The 21,605-nt window shown below is 38.6% G+C and overlaps 1 protein-coding gene across 1 annotated transcript; it reads right to left on the reverse strand.

The window, feature by feature from the left end:
• Positions 1-1,971: 1,971 nt before the first annotated feature.
• On the reverse strand, positions 1,972-5,813 carry eaf2 (ELL associated factor 2). The gene is made up of 6 exons (XM_041807722.1): positions 5,625-5,813; positions 5,126-5,220; positions 3,694-3,830; positions 3,175-3,350; positions 2,773-3,006; positions 1,972-2,334 (listed from the first exon to the last, which is right to left on the reverse strand). Exons 1-6 carry the CDS (start codon positions 5,725-5,727, stop codon positions 2,291-2,293), a joined length of 789 nt encoding a protein of 262 aa, XP_041663656.1. The 5' UTR covers positions 5,728-5,813; the 3' UTR covers positions 1,972-2,290.
• Positions 5,814-21,605: the final 15,792 nt, after the last annotated feature.

Genomic DNA, 21,605 nt, shown 5'->3' on the forward strand with positions numbered 1-21,605 from the left:
CTGTATCAAATATATTAAGCAATTCAATGTTGGTCAAATATACTTTAAATATAAATAATTAATGAGATTCAAGTATTGCAGGTTTAAAGCTACAAAGCATATCCCCAAATCTGATAACTCAGAAAGCCTACAAGTGTGCAAGGTATCAAACCCACAAATGTTCACAAATATTGAAAAATTAAAGTTTAAGACTTTACTCTTAAAGCTGCAGTAACCAATATTTTGATGATAAGAATGCATAACAAGATATGATATGCTTTCTGGCAGTTTTGAAGTCTGTATTTCAGCTCATAAAGCTGCTCATCATCACTTTTTTTCCAGTCATAAAAGGCAGCTACTCTTACAAAAAAAAAAAGTAAAACAGCAGGCACCTAGGGCTTGTAAACTTTGGAAGCATCCAGCAGCTGTTAGCCTTAGAGGTTACTCTGAGGCAATACTAAAACAGAGCTGAAGTGAGAGTAGATATTTGATTTGTATTCTTTAAGTTGGAGGAAATCAACCAGGAATAAGTCAAACTGTTCAATTGTAGTACAGATGTTGAAAAATGCAACTGTTTTTTTTAAATCCATGTTTGCCAAACAATAACTCTAATGAGTTAATTCAGTGTTATATTCTTGGCTCATTTCATTATCTCCAAAGTGGGAAAAACAGAGTCAATTTTAAATACACAGCTTTGGAATAAATCCAAAGCAAAAGCTCCAATTCAACCTTTTAAATAACTGTTTAAAACAAAATATATGTAGTGAAACACGTAAGAGTGTGATGAGAATTGAATTTTCCAAGGGAAACTTGGGTTAATGAGAATGAGCTTGAGATCAGCAAACACTGTTCTGAAACAAGTCTTCACTAAGTTTACAACAGCGTGTAATGTTATGGTCATTTCAGAATGGGTGCATGGCAGCTGCGTAACAGATGCACCAAGACTTGGTATGCGTTTCAGTGTGCATGTTAACGAGTCAGGGCTTTCAGACTGCCCCATGAGCACAGTAATCCTTGATTAAACTAATCAAGATCATCAGATCTTGATCTGCCAATTGCTCCAGATGTGAACATTCCAGCTATAAATATCTGCCTATATCAGATGTAAATATTGGCTCTATTAACACATAAGTTTGTGGAGTTTAGGGCTGGACCAACAGATCTATTTCAGCTGAAGTCTTGTTCTTTGTTCATCATCACTCCTTAAACATTAAAGTGTGTTTTAAGGACTGAAATTTGACTTCTCCATCCTCAAACTTTTAATTGTGTGTTTCAAGGACTGTATCGGCTAAAATCCATTTGTAAATATTAGCACAGATATCAGCAAAAAAAACAATATCCTGCATCCATAGGTAATTTCCAGTTCAACATCAGACTGTGCCATGGTGGTTGCTGCTCTGCATCCAAGCCTCAACATGGCGAGACATTTTTACCTCAACAAGAAATGTTTTTAATGTTTTAAATTGAAAAGACCTTGTCTCATCACACCCCTACATATCTTGTTTGCACAAACTTGTTCATTGATTTGAATATGCTCCTTTTAGGAGATCCCATCATTAGTATATGCAAAATGTTGTACAGATTGGTGCAAGGTGTGTCCAAGATCATTAATTATTTTGCCTGAACTTTCTGTTTTTCTTGACTCAGTGGTCTATCTTTGTTGCTGTTTGTTTGTTTTGCGTCTGTTTTTATCCTCTGTAAAGCACATTAAGTTCACATTTGTATGAAATGTGCAATATAAATAAAATTGAACTGAATATCAGTGTGGCTCCTACAAAATAAAACTTTTCACCTGTTTCCTGTCCAAAACCAAAGCTGTTCACTGGCCATTAACGGAGGCATATTTTAACTTTTTAATTTTCTATCCCTAGGCTGAAATGCAAAACCTCCAAAGTTTCATTAGGACAAAAATCCATCCACACTAAAACACCACTTTCATCCTGGCTCTGGTATGCTTGGTCAGTTTAGAAACACATCCAGTGAGATGAATAATTACACACAGCCTGTCATATTTACTGCCACTCAAACATCACATCCACATCTCGTTACTAAGGCATCTCGTTAACATCTAGTCTTCACACACAAAACAAGAAAGAGCTTTAAGTCATACATTTGATATCAGTAAATTAGAAAGTTTGTTGGCAGAAAGGCAAAAAACATTTTATCAGAGTTTGTGGAAATGACATTAAGGCAGTCTCACATTAAAGGAAGCAAAGCATTGACATGTCTGTTGCTGTTTTTTTTTTTTTTTTTTTAAAACACCTCACTGAAAATCCTGACGGTGTTCACAGGCGGGTGCTCTTCAACAGGTTCAGTCACTCTCACTGCCTGATTCACTCAGCTGCAGGTCGTTTTCTGAAAAACAAGCAGCACACAAAATATAAAGGAGGCTTTAGTTAAACACATCTATTACGGAAAAAAACTCAGTGCTCTGTAATTATCTTTTCCTTGATTATTATGCTACTATTTTTGTTTAAGAGCATATTTTACCATGCAGAATTTCCCTTTAAGAGAACTCTGTATACACTCAAAAAGTCTTGTGTGAAAGCAGTGTTTGCCACAGAAATGCACTTTACTGGTGGGGCAGGGGGCGGTAGAGAGGTTCATCCTACCTTGCCTCTTTCCATAATTTTATTTTTGTGCATTCTGCTCTTTTGACAGCATTCATCAGCAGCATTGTATATGAAGATCTTCAAATAGCATCACTGTTTCTGAAATATTAATTTTGGGGTGCCCAATAAACAGTCTTACAGTCTCACTCAACACTTCATTTGAGCTGAAAAGTTTACTCACTGAGTGTGTTCATGAGCCCTCCGCCGCTCTCCTGGCGAATGTTTGTGGGGATGCTGGTGCTGATGATGGGCATGCTGTGGTTGGTTGGGGGTGGGAGTGGTGCAGAAGTATGTTCATCTTCTGAGTCACTGCTGCTGGAGCTGTCATCACTGCTTGAAGATGATGAGCTGTTGGAGTCTGAGGAGCTGTCGCCACTGCTCATCTGGTCCATGACCCGCGCCTCTGCCATCAACTCTGAAAACAATGACAAGGATACAAAGATGAGTACATTCATGACACCTGAACATGGGGAAGGGTGCATTTTACAGATTTCATCCAGACAAAATTCAACCACTGATTTAGTACAATTTCAATGCTGCAAATGAACTGTAGTTGAAGACTGTGCAACTGTCACCACATTACCTCTCTCAATGTCATCCATTGGGGATGCAGGGGAGGTCTTCTCTTTGGGAGGAGAGCTCTTTGAGCTAGCTGAGATCTTGCTACTGCTGCTGCTGTTACTGTTGCTCTTCATCTGTTGGCTGAGGCGGCTGGTCTGCTGCTCCAAGCGTGAATGAATCTTACTGCTGCCCTCAGCCCTGGAAATCAACATGCCAAGTACAAACAATGACAAGTGAAATGCTGGTAATTTAAGAAATTTTGACTTGATACCTTTTAAATCAACTTCCTTTACAATATCATCTTGTCAATGGTGTTACATACTAACTAATGAAATAGCTTCAGTAACACTTAGGGAGTAGGGAATTTATTAAGTCTTTCCTCAGCAAATTCACAATATATTTAATTTTCTGGGATTTTTATTCTAATTCTACCAAAAGAGAACATTTATATAACTAAGTGGATATATGTGTAAAGACACAAGTTTAAAAATCAAAGACGGTAAAACAAAATAAAATAATTTAAAAACAATTTTGAACCCACCTTGTCTTCTTCACGGCTATGTTGCTGTTGAGTTTTTCTAGTCTGTACTCTCCTGTGTCATGGTTAACGATGAGGATGCATTCTTTCATGTATGGCCTCTTGGATCCTTTAAAGACAGTTACTGGAGCACTCGAACCCTTTAAAAAAGGCAGGATTTTTTGTCAATTTTTAACTAAATAATAAATAATAATAGATAATCTTTCCTCCTTTCAAAGGACACAAGGAACCCAAAATACAATCTGAAAACTATTAACTTTGATTTTTATGTGACCATTATCAACTATTACCTGTTAAATCTTATTATAAAGGTTGTACGTTTGTTCAAAAGTTCTTTCTATACTTAAAAAATAATAATGCTAGAGGTAAAAAATATCAGATTCAACATTAACACAGGCCTTTACGCTAATTATGAACAATGTCTATATATACTTCGTATAATTAACCAAAAACAAACACTGAGCACCCCTGGGAAGATGCCAGTATTCATTTGTTTTGAGTAGAAGCCTATAAACATGGCATGTTTCAGTGTAGCAAAATATGCCCACTCTTCATTGCAAAACAAGACCTGTCAGATAATGAGGGCATTTCCTGCGCACAGGCCTCTTCAAGCCATGGCAAAGGTTCACAAAGGAATAGCTTCATTAGGGGAAGATAGAAGTTTTGGATTGGCCAAGCCAGAGCCATGGCCTGACTCCTTCTGAAAATCTACGGAGTGCCCTGAAGAGGGCTCCGACAAAAAATGCCCTAATCATCTGATAGATGTTGGGCACTTCTGAAAGGAAGAGTGGGCAAATTTTGCAAGTCAAGACATGCCACACTGATTGTGTCCTCCCAAAAAAGAATGAATGTTGTAATAAAATCAAAAGGTGTTTTAATTAAGTATTATACATTTATACCAAGGTTAGTTGTACTTTTATTTGAGTACAATAGTCTTGTAGTCTTTCCATCTCTGGTTATAAGTCACATTAAAGTTGGAAAGAGAGTTCTGCAATGATACATCTTGGCGTCATTCTTTTACACCTCACAAATGTGGCCCTTTAACAAGGGTATATAGGTGTTATATAGCCACTGTATGTACTAGGGTAGCTACTTAGGATAATTAACATTAGTGGTTATTCCCCCAACTATTCATCTCCTTGATGCCTTATTATCTGTCACACAATTTTGAAACACGGAAGTGTTTCCCATGTAAAAATTCACATCCACAACTGTTTTGACTTGGCTAAAGCCAGGTGGCATTTAGCTGTGACAGAATGTCAACAACAAAGAAAAAGTATGATATCAATTAAGCTGCTGTAGCAAACCTTTAAGCTCTGAACACTCTATAGAATGGACATTTATATCAAAGTGGAGAAAAGGCAGATGAATGTTGTAAACTGCAGCTCTGATATACAGTTACATATCTCAGGTACAGAAGTATCAAAAAACAGACCTCTAAATTGGGTAAAGTAATAGTGACTTGCTCTCCTTTGCCCACTTCAAGTTCCCCTTCACATGTTGTGTCGATTGAAGCTGGTTTAAAGTCATCTGAAACAAAAACAAAGACAAAACTTCAAATTTAGATCACCTAACTTCAGAAGAATGCCGAGTCCATTGATGATGTAGTTCTTCACTCCCGCCACTAGATGGCGGTGCCGTACAAAGTGACGTAAGGCTAATACTCGCTAACATTTTGACAGCTGGAGTATCAATGGTTTGTAAAAGTTTTAACTACATTACGTATGAAGACGACAATTAATACATACATCCGTTAATTAACTTTGGCGAGCCAACGACGGGCTAACTAAAAAAGACTGTCGAGCCGTCTAACTTTACTCAACCGTTAAAAAGCTGTCCTCAGGTTTGTAGCTAAAAAGCTAACTAGCATGCTACCGTTAGCTACAGTTAGGAACAGACATATGCTAGCTGGTGATTCAAAAATTCACACTTACATCGTACTGTGTGGTAGGCACTTTTAGGGTGTTTCTCAAAAGTCTCTCCTAATTTAAGGACGTGTTCTTGATTGTCAAAGTTGGAATAAGCCGTCCCATTCATTCTCAGAGTTTCATGAGCTGTAAACTTTCTGCTCTTCTTTATCCGTTAACCATGTATGGTAGAGCTCTGACGACTTCAACAGCTTTGTGAAGTCCCGCCTCTCCTTAGATATGATTGGACAAGAAGATTAACCCCTTAGCTTATTAGTTAAACTGCTGTCAATCAAAGACTGTAATGATAGGGAAGCTTCAGGGTAAATGGTACATGATTTGTTGGTGGATATTATTGATCTGAGTTAAATTAGAATAATTTCCTTATTTTAAACAATAATAAAATTAATAATACCCGACGATCACAATGTTAGACTGGCTCAGCTGACTTTGAACAAGTTGTTGAAATAAATGTATCGCTAATTATTTCATATAAACACGTTTGGTTCGTGCAGTCGCCACACTATCAACATAGAGCTTAATAAATATTGAAAACAGGGGCAAATAGATGTATTTCTAGATTTTTGAAGGGATTAAACACTTGATGCTTATAAAACAAACAATGTTAGAAGGCCACATCCACAGCCTTTAAGCACATTTTTTCTTTAGCAAGCCTATGGAGCCTGATTGAAAAATTAAAATAAATTTGCTTTGCTTATAAGTAAGATTTGTCTGCTTATGAGAAAGCTTTGTATGCCCACTGGAAAGTTTCTTATGTTTGCATAGAGCTTAACTTTGTAACATGAAACTGAAGGCGATGTACAGTATATGCATACATTTTTCAAGATACATACTCTCTTTATGCAAACAATGTATTTGTGAAAATGGGGGGGGGGGTTCTTTTCTTTTTTTGTAATGAAATTAACTCAAAACTTTATTAGGCCCCTGTATGCTACTTTCCCTTACAGCACACTGTGGTGAACACTGCAACGTTTCAGTGATGTAGACGACGTCCAGGCCCGCTCACAGAGTTGGGTGGGCCCCTGACAAACCCAGAGAATGGGCACTTAGTATGATTTATTGATAGTATCAATGCATGTGTGCTGGATCAGTAGCATTTGAGCTAGCACTTGTCCTGACTAACAGTTACTTCATCTTGGAGCTAAAAAGCTATTTTTTGGGTGATGATATTGACATTTAGTTCTGGCACTTTTAAACTGCATTAAACCACTTTTCACAGCCTATTTGAAAAATATGTGTTGCTTTGTTGATGTTTCTTATTTTCTTTTAAATTAAAGCAGGTCTTTACCCAAAAGGAAGCCAAACATCCTTATCTAAAACAGTATGAAAATCTAAAATGAAACAAAGGTAGTTTAAATGACTAACTAACTAGTAAATTGTAAAATACTGGAATTTCAAACTGTAACAAAAACTAGTCAGCAGCCTCACTGAGCTGAGCTGTAAACCTAATTACTGAATTAGCTCGGACAGCTCACACACAGTGGAGGTCCTGAAGGTCTGGTGTTGAGAGACTTAATGAACTGTTGCGGTAACACTTAGTGACTGCAGTCCGAGGCTCCACAGGCCTTAGGGGTCTCTGCACCAGTGAAAATAATCTCTTTTCCTTTCTTTAAACTGTTAATGATTCCTAAGCCTTAAATTCCTGCCCTGTCTGCACATTACAGAGACCATATGCTTCGCTGCCTTCAAACATTAAAGGATCAGCATCGGAGACAAGGGGAATGTCGAGATTACACAAGTGAATTATCGCTAATTGTCACAACATGGTTTCTTCCTGTGCACTTATACCACATGAGAAGATGGTGTTTGCATGTGGATGTGCTCGGTTGAAATAGGAGTGTGGAAAGAGAGGAAAATGTGGAATTAAACCCACAGACGGGGTCTTTATAAGTCAGTTCTGTAACCATTGACCTTTGACTAATAGGGTAAAAATCCCAGGCTGGAGTTCAACAAGTGCAAGACTCTAAAGTCATGGGAGTAATCTCAGAGGAAGAAAACACTGCAAAAACACAAACCCAAGCAAGTGTATTTGTCTATTTCTGCAAAAAAAAAAATCTTACTACACATTTTAAAAAACAAATACAACTCACTTGTGTTCTAATGAAAGGATAAGTTCTCAGTGAAGAGACACTTAATCCCAATTAGGCCCCTGTATGCTACTGATAAGTTACATAACCTACAGAATGCCCCTTGGCTGCCACTGCATGACCACCTTAAGAACACCCAGGCTCGGAACACGCAAGCTCCAGATAGCGACAATGCTACATTACTGCATGGCCCCTAGTGGCTCCCACATTTCTACTTTGTAGACCGAAGGGCAGCAAAAGCCAGAATACTCCCTTCATTTGTGTTTCCCCTAATTGGTCCCATAACGCCTCACCTATAGAATGCTTTATATGACCTACAACAGCATTGCCCCCTTTAGCAGTCCCAGGGTCTTTGCTTGTGAGCTCCAGGCAGTGACGAGGCCATACTACTCCAACACAGGGACCCTAACCATTCAAACAAAACACATCTATTCTAACCTGACACACCTCCCACATCCATCTGGAAAACCTTTGATATACAGGGTTTAGGAAATGGCAGAGCCTTTGAAAAAAAACTTGGTGGGTGATTGGATGAAGGTTCTGTCTGTCACATCTTTACAGGCCAATCAGAGCAACAAAACAGGTGACATTGTCGCGGCTACCAAGGTGCGCGTGCACAGCTACCATGGAAAAAACTCCATATAGAACTGCATAACGCAAACCATGGTGACTATAGACATGTCAGTGCACACCTTTTGTCGTTTTTGAAAAGGAAACAACTCACTGCTGTTCTTTTATCCTCTTTCAACAAAGAAATGTCGTTAAGTTCTGATGAAACTGTTGCTCTACCTCCCACTACTCACTGATTTTCATTAGGGAAGATAGGAGAGAAAAACAAAGGAGATGAATGGCTTAGGGATTCACAATAGACTACTGGAATTTGGAGAATAGCTAATATGCTAATATTTCCAAATTCTATAAGCTAATACCTATCCTGATCCTCATAAATACACACCTTTTTCTTAAAGGGATATTTTGGTATTTTTTAAGATGGATTGCATGAGGTACTTGGTAGTAGAGCCATTAGCCTCCAGTGATTTCATTGAGCGTTGCCGTTCATACAGGACGTGCTTGGGGAGGTCACAGACAGGTACTGCTCTGCTCTCAGCTTATTATGTAAACATATCATGCCAACTGTAGGTTGTGTAATTATTAGCAACAGCCATAAACTTACCTGGATGACTAATTTCCATCCTGCTCTTCTGGTTGGGGTGAGTTTCTTCAGAAAGTTGAAGAAGGTATGTAAGACATTGGATTTCAGTTAAGAAGGGAACTCTTGGTTGTGAGTGATGCAGGCGTCTGTGGGCTGATATTCTTGATCAGGAATGTCCTGAAGAAGTGTTGTGAAGTCCCACTCATGGCAACAGTAGCTCTCATGGGCTCACAGTTCGCACATCTACACCACCAGATAAGCTCACCAGTCTCCACTAAAGTTTGAATTCCCTCTCTATATTTCCGCTGAGTCTCCATCTGTGGCCCAGAAGTTTAAAAGTATTCCCTCGTATCCACATTAAACAGCACGTTATCGGCACTTGAGTGAAAATCGCTCATTTTAAAGTTTTCTTAGCTTAGTGGTTTGTTTCCTCTGATGAAGCCCGCAGACCCAGTTTGATATAGCATACAAAAACTTGCTAAATTGCGCAGAGCAGCTGTACACATCTGTGCTTCCCCAGGTGAGTGCTATATGAGGGGCAACATTCACTCAAATCACTGGAGGCTAATGGCACTACTATTGCAAAGTATCTCCTTCAACCTAATTCAAAAGTACAGAAATATCCCTTTAATGTTAAGAACACCAAGTGTCTCCTGTGCAAAGAGAGGCTGAGTCAAAATGAGCTGAGAGAGCAGCAGGAAAGTAGACAGTTTTGTAGTTATATGTTGGGCTTCACTCAGGATGTCCAAGGCCCACAATGGGCCTCCTTGATTGTGTAGCAACCTAGGCAATATACTCAATGGTTCTCTTGCATATTCTACCAACATTCAAGGTGATATATATGATTAACACTGCCAATACTGCTGACATATCAGTTGTAGATACCAATATTAAACTTAAGCTAATATCTGCTTTTACTAATATCATGCCAGTAATATTGTGCATCCCTAGAGGTTTTTGTCCCCCTTTTGACGTTATTCCTCCACATCCAAATCCACTGGATTTTATTGGCTTCAGTCGACATCTCCTTTTCTCTATTTAATTTTTTGCTGTTTATATCTTGAAAAAGTGGGGTCTAAACTTGCCCAGTCAATTTGGCCTTGAATAAATGTAGTAATAGGATATTTGTGGTGGGTATGATCCGCTATATAATGGACTTACTTGTTATCATTTTAGTTTTGCGATAAGCAAAACATGATTTGGTCAGATTAGGCATTGTGCCCGATTTTAATTGCATTATTATCATGTTTTATGGTTAGAATTCTTCATCAGAGATGTCAACACCATGTTAAAAAGACAGATTTCTAAAGGATAAGGCATCCTGTTTCACCAGCAGGGGTCTGTTTCCATGGCTTGAGGTAAACAGAGGCTGCCCTCTGGTGATATCAGTTACTGTGGTTGCCCTTGGACCGTGGGAGGTAAGGTTTTCAGTTTCCAGGCAACTATCCACAAGTTCACAATACTGTGTTCGAGCAACAAAGGAGAATCCCCAGGTTGTGAGCTCGTCGCAGTAATGAAAGAAACGACAGGGCTGGTCTGCAGAGAGAAAGTCTACACAGAAGTCTTTGCTCAGCAAAAGTACACAGAGCAGGGACCATTAATCTTCACTTGTTAGGGGCTGAAGCATTTAACCACACCACACTTATAGGCCTATAATGTCACAGCGAGAATAATTGGAGTCTTTATCATTGAGAAAGGCAGAAAATCTAAATTATTTAAAGCTTGTTTAAGTTTAAGTTTTCCTGCTGCCTTGAGGCCATTGTGAAGATTTTTAACTGCGTATCCACCAGACTACATTTCACAGTGATGTGTATTAAGACCTGCAAATGTAAACCAGATGATCAGTGACAAGACTGACTTTTTCTGCAATGTTAATTTTTATGCATGTAACTGCTTTCACTACTTAGATGATTTTTTTGCTTGAGAATGCTTACTGTATCTATACAGCTCAATTCTGGTGAAAGTTAAGAAATTTATTTTTCAAACTGTATGACATGGACGTGTAGTCTCAGTGATGTCACATACTGGCTTCTGAAGTGGACCTTTGATCTTGAAGCTACATTGCTAAAGCTACTTTAATCTGATGCTGTTTTTGATACAGTTCATACCAAGTATGAAGTTAAATTTAGTATGTTATGAATTAATATGATGCCATTTTTTGTAAACATGGAGTCCCTAGATAGCCAGAGTCTTTAAGCACTGAATCTCACTTGTCATACTAAACCAGCCCACAATGCATTCTGGCTCTTCAGTCTAATTAATAGTGAATAGTAGTAGATATGTTAGTATGTAGTAACCTGACATGCCAGATGGACAATTTCATGTATCCATTACGTATGTATATTTAACATTTATCTGGGAAACCTCCCATAAGAAAAGCACTTGGGAAGGGCGGGACTTTTAAAAACTTCTTTGAAGGTGATTGGATGAATGTCACATTGATGATGAGCCAATCAAATTGACAAGACAAGTTGAGGTGGTAGGCACGTGCAGCTCTGGTTGTAACCTTACCTCGGCAGACAAGCCTGCCATAATTTATGAACAATGAAACCTGTTGGTGGATAAAGCTCATGCCAGACCAGTCAGAACTCTTGTGTGGCTTTTTGTTCTCATTTTGATAAATAAATGTGGCCCAGCTCTCATAAAACTGATACCATACTACATCTGAGCGACTCACTTCACCGGCACCAGCCAGTCATTCGGGCCTCCGGTACAACAAAACCCCGCCCATAGCTATCACCTTGTTTTCCTTGTTTTTCCATTGACAGACCTGGCACAATCGTTTCAGATTGGAGCTTTACAAGGTGGATTTGCCCGAAGACAGACATGGAATCTGGTCAATCCACCTGCTTTGCAAGGATAACTATGAAGAATATGATGTTTGAGTGTGTAGTCTGCAGTGTGTAAGTACGTGTTTTCAGACTCAGCATATCTCTCAGTCAACCTTTCAGGCAAAGGATATAGCAGTATATAAGAGGACACTTAAATTTGGAGGAAAAGCATCCTTTATTTATTGAGAAAAACTAGATTTTTTGAAAATAGAAGTTCATAAATTTCCTTGAAAAAAAAACCCAAAGCTTTTGAATTTGAAAAATTGTAAATTAACAAGAAAAAAAGTTATTTTCAAATTTAAAAAGTTGTTTATTTAGAAGGGGAAAAATGAAATTTATAGTTTAAAAATGTGTTAATTCATGACAACCAAAACTTAGAATTCCACAAAAAAGCATACTGTGTGCAAGAAAATCATACCAGATCAAACTGTTTGCCTTGCACAAGTGCTGCAGCTTATTATTATTAATCAAGAGTTTGGGGGGCTTTTTACCTTAATTCAAGATTTCTAAGGCAGTGATTAGAGTTGGAAACAGGAATGAGAGAGTGGGGAAAGATATGCAATGACGGATACATAAGCAGCATACATGGAATATGAGCTAACCACTAGGCTGTCTGCTCCTTGGACATGTATTATTTTATAGATTTGATAATCTTTAGTCAAGCATTAGGTTTCAGAAGGAAAATTTTATATGTTAAATTTAAAAATTGACTTTTTAAACACAAAAATTCAATTTTTTTCTTGTAATTTTACTGCTTTATTAACTTATTAATTAATTTCTCATAAATTTGCAACTTAACAAAAAAAATCTAGTTGTTTTCTTGACAATTAACTTTTTTTCTTTGATTTTTTGAGTGAACTTTATTCAAAGAAGAGGAGCTTAGGCAGGCCTTGTGCCTCCTAACAAACAGCTGCTTAGATAGCTTACTAATCAGGGAAGCCACACCCCTAATTATTAGTTATTCAACCTTTTAAACACAAAAAGTTGAAAAAACACAGTCCTACAACATGAGTCTATTAAGAAATTAACTCTAAACCAAAGCAGTTACCTAAACAAGGCTGTGAATGTGCGTCAAGTGAACACTTTAGAAACTGCAGTGTTTTCCACCCTTGAACCGTCTCCATTTTTCAGCTGCAGAGGTTGTCACTCTGACTTTACTGAACTTCTATAATTGGTCCAGCAGGGTTTCAAACCAAGTTTTAAGGTCAGTCTAGCTGATATATGAAAACTCAAGAACCACTTTAAATACATCAAGCACATAGATTTGATTTTTTTTTTATTTCCCCGTTCCATGAAACAACATGAATGATCCCTTCTTTTAAAAATGTATTTTAAATCTTGAAGAACCAGTTCTTTGTTTAACATGACAGTTGGTGAAAATGCTGGGATAGAGACTAAATCTGATTCTCTTACTCTTTTCCTTCCACTTTACTACTGACTCCTGGCTCATACAAAGCTATACAGTTTCTCATTTTTTTTCCTGAATGAATGAATCTCTATGAAAATGGGCTAAGATTTTCTTCTTTTGACCACTAAGAATAAGGTAGAAGAGGAGCCAGTCGCTGTCAGCCACATCAGGGTCAGACTTGTCTTAAGCTGAATGACACAGAGAGAGTACCACCGTGATCCTGAGGGGGCTGAGGAGGGGGACATATGGGCTGAGTGTGACCACAGCCTGCTTTTTTTCAGCTGAGCCAATCAGGAGCAGAGTGAGAGCAATTGTCCTGTGGCTAGTGCTGCGTTCACTTTCAGCCGGGAAAAGAGAAATTACATTTAGAACATGACATAAATAGTTCAACAAAGATTATACAACATAAGAGTTAATGGACTATTTTTCAATTTTCATACACACAATGTAGCGACCTGTGACATTTTTTTGTAATAAAAAAATAATTAAGGACAACATTTAAAATAGAATCTGAATGCTTGCTGATTAATATGAGGAATATGTAGCCTATTTTGTATCCTTGAAAGAAAGTTCTGCATTTTTTAGTTTTAAATTAACACAAAATGTTTCGCTCTTTCATAACTATAGGCACAGACGACCGTCTCGGTTTGCCTTTTAATATATAGAGATATTAAATAGTCGTTAAAGATAGCCACCAAATATTACGTTTGCCATTTTGCCGCTATAATAATCGATTACGTCGGCCTGATTTTCTGTGTTTAGGACTGAATAGCACTATCGCCATCTTATTTTCAAGCTTGAATGTCACGAAGGAAAGAAACTCCATTTATCTGCATTTAAAACGGTAACTATCTGATTTACGAGCAGGCCATGAAGGCAGCGCAGTTCCCAAGGAGAACCCCAGCAAAGAAAGAGGTCGTGTATCCGGGATCCTCCAAAGAAACCCCTCAAACCAAGACGAGAGGAGGGCGGAGAGTGATAAGGTGAACCCACCAGTGTGTGGTTTTACTTCAGGGTATTAACCCTACGGTTTTTATGGATCCCGTTCTGAAACTCTCATCTGTTCCTTCAATCAGAGGAGTCTACAACCTGCGCCCTGCATGTGAACCTGATCGCAGGATCAACACTGATAGGATGGAGGTGAAAGCGCTCTGAAAGCAACTCCGACTGAGTAGTCAACACAAGAACGAAAGACATGAGGTATGCTGCAAAAGATATTCAAAATATATAGGTGCCAGACTGTTGTAGCTCGTGCTGCTTCACTTGTCAGTGTTGCACTTCTTGTAGGAATTCGTACCTTTATGGTCCTAAAGTGGTGTTTTTAACTGAAATCCATATTGTAAACTGCATTTATTAACTTGCATTGATGCAATTTTTGACCAAAATCAGTCTTTAGCTACATTGTGTATCTCCCACATTCACTGTAGCCCACTTTAAGAAGCTTCACTTTGTTTTCCACTTGGTTTGCCACTGTTTGCATCTCAACGTCGTACAGTTTTACATCAGAATAAGCGACTTATTTAAGATTCCATATTTGTTTCCCCTCTCACTGTCACATTTTGCTCCTTTTATTTATATTAATTTGGTTACTATCTCTAAGACAAATGTACAATCCATGACTGCACTGCAGCATCATTGCACAGTAGAGCATTTGCAACAAACACATTGCAAAAGTATGAATTTAAAGCAATAATAACAATAATAAAAACCACTATATAACCAGAGGAGTAGAATAGAGGAGAACAGTTTGTCACTAAGCGTGTGCACACTCTAAGTATTCAGGTATGGAAGCTCGTAATGTTCATGCTGCTACACAGGATGAAGTCAGATGAAACGACAGCTCACTATCAGCTACCCTCAGATTAACTGGTGCCAGTTAAGTGGTTAAACTGGATTTTTGGCTTCAGTTGGGACATTTTCAAGACAGTCTGGTTGCAGACTGTAGCCTACATCTCTGATGGCCACTCTCACAGACCTTTTGTCTGAGATTCTAATACAGAAACAAGTGACATATTTTTCCTGGAAAACCTTGAAGAGTTTTTTTTAAATTTTACTTTATTTATAAACAAAGTCTGGCTGTTACATTCATGAAATAACTACATTGCAAACATTGCAGACTAAGCCACATTTCATGAATAAAGCACATAGATATGCTAGCTACATAATTAATGTTTCTACTGAAGCCAATGTAGCTAAGTCAGCTTAAGCTAGTGTTTCTCAACTAGTGGGTCGGGACCCAAAAGTGGGTCATGGAGCAGTTTTCAGTGGGTCGTGAATATGTGTCTGGAAAAAAATGGTGGCAAAAGTCTATGAAGAGCATGCAACCATACTGTTTATTTTACTCTTTTTTAATAGTGATAATGAGTCAATTTAAATGTTATATTGAAATGTCAACATATTTATCTCAATTTCTTGCAATAAAAGAGCTGCTATTACTATGTTAATGAAGTAATTTCTCAAGAACTCTGGAAAATTGGCTAAAATGTACACGTTAGCATGGGGAACAGAAAGGAGTTTGTCCTGTCTCTTGTTCCTGTCATAAATTATTTTCCATCCAAGTCCTTAAGTACAATATTTTTATCTATTTAAATGTGCATTGTTCAATTTTTTTGGAAATTTGGGTCGCGATTTGTCACCAAAAATATTAAAGGGTCCTGAGGCAAGAGCAGTTGAGAACCACTGGCTTAAACAAAGGGAGGTTTAGCAATGTGAGGTTCCGCAACTTTAGCTTTAGCTAACATAGCTACCTAGAAAACGTACCTACATAGCTTACATAACTGCTTTGTGAGCTTGGCTTTGGCCACACTAGCTATGTAAGGTCAGTGGCTTAGCAGTGCTAGCATCGCTGGCCTTCAATCCTCTTTGCAGGCTACCGTCCACATTCGTGAGCTGAATATCATCACTTAATGCTTAGAATGTATTGGAGTATTACTTGACACAGCCTCTGTACAACTTCATTCCCATTTTCTAGATTATAATAGTGTTAAACCTTACTGTTCTCACAAGATGCAATCGATGTTATCAGTTTGACATTGTTTACATCAGGTTAAAGAGCACTGTGGCAGCAAAGAGGTAGACATTAAGAACAACTAAAGTGGCCACCAGTGGCAGGCAGCTCCATTTCAGTTTGGACAAAGCATTTGAGTGGGACTTTGTGCCTGAACTGATAAAAAATATGAATGATTTGTTTGAATAATTTCAATTCTAGCTTCGACTATCAAGGGATCTGATTTCAACTTGTTAGCTGGCTAACTGTGCCAAAGTTTTCTGCCTAACATCAGTAGCATTCCTGGTAAGTGAACTGGCATCTTTCACTGTAAGACGTCATGTGCTTTGTATTTGGATCTGCCATTCGTAACTAACTGATAAGAAATGTTTGGGTGGTTAGAAGACTAGAAAAACAAAGTACAAGACCAAGTCCATCAAATGTCGACATTGTTGGCTTTAAAGTGAAACTGAAGACAGGAAGGCTAAGATAGAAACCAGCCCACAGGCTTTTAAAACAAAGAGAATGCCATGGACTTGTGCAAGCTCTGCCTCAGATTCACACAATATTATGTCAATTCCAGACTTAAAGAAAGGAAAACAGCTGCCAGACTGAACCAGCCTCCCCTTTGGGAATTGTTCGGACAGCCTGGACACTTGTCAGTGTAAGTGGTAAGGACTACTGCTTTGGTATCTGTCAAAATTTATGTATTTTTTTGCTACCACATGTTTTACCAAGATACAGCCTGTATTACTTTACTGATATCAGCACCTTAAGGTACCAAAGCTGAAAAAACACATTAATTTCATTGTGTAAGTGCATAGGACAAGAATGAAGCCTTCAGAATATCCAGGGGATTTCATAACACTATCTTAGCTGCTCACAGCTCACTCAATATTCTGCAGATTGGAGACTGCCTGCAGTTTTTGATGACTGAAAACAGGATATAGCATGCCTAAGACTCCAGTTGGTGCATTTAAAAATATATCAATAATATCCAATCTAAAATATACCCAGGAAGCTGGAATTTGAACCACCAGGCAACAGAACTATTCCTCTCTATCCCTTTTCTCTTGCCATTTAGTTAATGAAATACTGAGGCAGTGCAGTTATTCCTCATTTCTCTTTGGGAGTCCCTGGAGTCCCATGCACGCTCCTGGGAGTCCTTCAGTGCAACATTTTGGGGTTGACTGGGCTTAAGCAGGCAGTTGCATCCAAGCCATGACTGGAAATGCCTCAGGGGCTGATGGGAGTTCTGGCATGCTTCCAGACTGCAATCAGTTAATGTTAATGAATACGGTAAAATTGTCTTATTTGCATCAGCAGCAGTTTCATTGTTTTCCAGGAATGGAGAATACTGTATAATGAACTTCAGGCTTGCTTCGCATAAATAGTTGATGAAAAAATGACTAGGTTGGAGGGAGTCACATGACTGGAAAACCATTTGAGTTGTCATGGGTGCTTTCACAAAGACCCCCACCCTTTAAGACGTGTTAGTGCTCTGCAAACCTGTAACCGCTTATCCTGCATAATGTTGAGCGTGTATGGTTAGAGGCAGAAATGACTGGCTCATTAAGGGGATTTAAAAACTTGACTTATGGATTAGTTTTGCCAGTAAACACTAATTATAACTTGTTTTCCATTTTTGTTTCAGTCATGTGTGAAGGAATTTTGCCGAGGCATTTTCATAATGTGTATCCTTCATTTTAAATGAGCATATATTGTTTGTCTGCTGGAATTTCAAGGATTTAAGACAAAAATATATTCAAAAATGAATAGATTAATAAATAAATACATTTTTAAAATGGTTTAAAAAGTGTAATAAAAGTATGTTTATCATTATCTTTTTCTTCTGCATTTTTTTAAGTTCCCAGGTTTTCAATCAGTCAGTTTTTATTTGTAAAGCACCAATTCATAACCAATGTTATCTCAAGACACCTTACAAAGAGGGCAGGTCTAGACCGTATTCTTGATGTATCGTCTATGAAGGAAACACCAGCCCAATAAACTCTCCTCTCCCTTCCATCAGCTGCAGGGCGAGTGGAAGTCGCACTGACTTTCAGTCTGATAGCGTGTCGTTTGTTGTGCAGTACAGGGATGTGCCACGGCCTACGATGACATGACTACGGCCTGACAAACTGCTTCGACTATGGATGTCTTACATTTTTGATATTTGGGTTGTATGACTCCAGGCACTCCCACAATGAGAGCAGAGCCATGAGCAGAATCCTCAACTTTAGGGCATTTTGTCCATTGTAAACTGCCAAACAACTCCTTAAACCATCATGACAACGGCAGGAAGGACTTTCTAATATATTTTTTGAATTTTCCAATATTTATAAATCTAACATGACACGTCAGGCTTCAATCAGTGTATCAACTGGGCCGTCTCTGTTAATTCCCCATGAAGACTGGTGATGTCATGGGCTCAGATTTTTGCCCGGCTCAAATAAAACCAAGCCAGGAACAAGGTGAAAAACTTTCCAACAGTCTAAATCAAAAATTCAGTCACACATAGATCTCAGTGTTTTCACATGTTTACAGCAACCTTATTCCATTATCTAATGTTTTAAGAAACAAAGTTTGGATTTCACTTTACAGGGACCTCTAAAATGCATCACATACGCCTGGCACTGTGAGTTCTGCCTCACTGCCACAATGCTCTTTAATCACAACCCCGAACTGCTAGAGCACTGATAGCGTGTCATACAAGCAGAGCACTGAGTGACGATATTCAATACAAGAATCAGGAGGTTAACCTGCATTCAGGATTGAAGGCCAGTGGTGCTAGCACTGCTACAGTGTGATGTTGTTCACTGTTTCAGAGTGGAGTTTGTGTACAGAACTTATTTACTTGACTTTATACTTCTCAACTAAACACAATTATAATTGCATTTGATTGGAGGGAAATTATACACAAAATTATACACCATCACTAAAAGAAGATATCTTGTAACAAGAATAAGTTAGTAAAGCATTTTTGTCTTTATATGTGCTATTAAATTTTGCTGCCATGAATTAGTATGAATGTGTTTCACATCTATTCTAAAATGCCTAGAGCATATTTACTACAAGCTCTTATTGATTATATTACTAAAAACAAAATGTTTAGAGAAGTATTTGTTGATATATTTGTGAAAACTTGAGACATTTCTTATGATTCCACACCCACATTTATATTTTTTTTCTTTAACTCTGTAATTGAACATGACACACATACTAATGAGAAACTCAGTTGGAGACCCCTCACTGTAGAGTGTTATAGATTTTCTTCCAGAGTGTTACCTTGTTGCTTCTTATCTGAGCTCTACATGGATCTAATCAGGGAGCTGATGTGATAAAAGGTCAAACGGTGGACCTGCAGACTCTTACAGCTTCCTGCAGGCTACACACTCACAGCACTAAGAGTCAATAACAGTAGATTTAATAGGACAGGTTGATCTTTCAGGCTAAGCTCACAGAAATTTGCTGCAGCTACACTGAGGGCCTTGGGGCCTCCAATGCTAATGTGTAAGCTTGCAGCGGGCATCCTGATGCACTGTTTTTGTTTTGGAGTGAGCTCAGCTCGACTGGGCTCAGTATAATTACCCTCCATTAACTTATTGGCTGAGATCAGGTGTTTTTGTAGTTCATTGACTTCCATTTACTTAAGTAATAGTCATTACCGTGATCGTTAGAGGATTTAAGGTTTGTGTTATGAGCTGTTTTAGCACAGTGGACAGAAATGGCATCACTTTAAAGGGTACAATGTAGACTATAATATAATTACTATTGTATGGATGTTCTTAGATGCTTGTTGTGCTACCAGTATTGATAATCATGTCAGGTTTTAACTTTAGTCCTTCCCTGAGTCTGTCAAACGAACCAATGGTGAAGCACATACAACTGGACACAGTAGAGTTAGATCAAAATCCTGAAATGTTAATGTATTGTCTCTTCAGCTTCGTTTTCTATTGATTTATAGAAGTTAAAGTAAAATATTCAATATGAAACTCTTTCTTCTATTTCAGGAATTTTCAGCAGTAAAAAATGATCATAATAAATCAGTTCTGCTCGGTTCTGGCTGGGCCGCTCCGGGACATTCACAGAGTCGTCCCTAAGCTACTCCTGTGTTGTCTTAGCTGTGTTCTTATGGTCATCGTTGTGTTGGAAGGGGGATCTTCGACCTGGTCTAAGGTTCTGAGTGCTGCAGAACAGGTTTACATTGAGGATATCTCTGTACATTGCTCCATTTATATTTCCTTCAACCATGACCTGTCTCCCAGTCCCTGCTGCTGAAAAGCACCCCCATAGCATGATGCTGCCACCGTGCTTCACTGTTAGGGTGATGAGCAGTGCCTAGTTTCCTCCAGACATGATGTTTTGAATTGATGCAAAAAGTTCTGATAGTTTCATCAGACCAGAAGATCTTGTTTCTCAAAGTCTGGGAGTCTTTCAGGTGCTATTTTGCAAAATCCATGTAGGCTTTTATATGCTTTGTTTTGTTTCCGCCTCGATCTCTACACTGTCTGATCTGATTGACTTTACATTGTTTTAAAGCAAAAATCAAACTGTTCACTGACAGTGCTGCATGCTGCTCTTTTCCCATTCTCTCTCATTGGCTCTCTCTCTCATTCTTTCTGTGATCACACAATAATTCACAAAAGGAGAGAATTTACCTTCATTATAGTTAAAGAACAGTCTTCTGATGATTGATTTATGTGTCTATAGGTAGCAGAATATGAACACAATCATATTTTTGGATTGGGCAGTGAGAACTGCATGCGTTGCTAGCGCCAGGTAATAAATTAAAGATGGACTCTGTCTTGGGCTTTTGTTTTTAGTAGGTTCAGGAAAAGTTGTTGTCCTGGATCTGTGCCAATGTTCGTCTTAATTTTGCTCTTCAGTGTGAGAACTCCAGCCTTGCGCTACTATCAGACCATAGTATGAGTACGTAAATCTCAAGTTTTGGGCTTGTGTGATAAATGTTTAAGTCGTACAGCGAATGCTGACATTAGACTATCACTGTAACAGAGGTATAGACAGCTGGAGCAGAGGCAGGGATAAAACATATCTCCCCGTCTCCTGTGGGCTGAAAATTTATCATGGAGGGTGTCAGTAGCAGAAGGGGTAACACCCCCCCCTCCAAAATGCTTTGACATCAGTGTGGCTCGCTTGAGGGCAGGGCTGGGTCACCTTGGCCCTGAGTGACCCAGCTCATAAACTGCTCATAAGCAGGGCCATTTGAGTGCGGCTCGGCTAAATTTGTGATGGAAAAGCAAATCGGCATGGCTTGGTTTGGCTCGGAGCGGCCAAAGGTTGTAGTGGAAAAGCCCCACAGCTCTTGGGACAGTCCTGTTGTGCCAGACTTCCATTTGAGAATTATTGAGACTATGGTGCTCTTAGGAACCTTCAGTGCAGCATCATTTTTTGCAGTCTTCCCCAGATCTGTGCCTGTCAACAATCCTGTCTCTGAGCTCTACAGACAGTTCCTTTGACCTCATGACTTGGTTTTAGCTCTGATATGCATTGTCAACTGTGAG

This window comes from Cheilinus undulatus, linkage group 15, assembly GCF_018320785.1.
Source record: "Cheilinus undulatus linkage group 15, ASM1832078v1, whole genome shotgun sequence".
NCBI lineage: Eukaryota > Metazoa > Chordata > Actinopteri > Labriformes > Labridae > Cheilinus > Cheilinus undulatus.

Coding starts and splice junctions, on each gene's coding strand:
- eaf2 (XM_041807722.1), bottom strand. CDS start 5,727: ATGAATGGGACGGCTTATTCCAACTTTGACAATCAAGAACACGTCCTT. Junction 5,221..5,624: donor TGCCTACCACACAGTACGAT/GTAAGTGTGAAT, acceptor TTTTTGTTTCAG/ATGACTTTAAACCAGCTTCA. Junction 3,831..5,125: donor TTACTTTACCCAATTTAGAG/GTCTGTTTTTTG, acceptor CCTTTTTTAAAG/GGTTCGAGTGCTCCAGTAAC.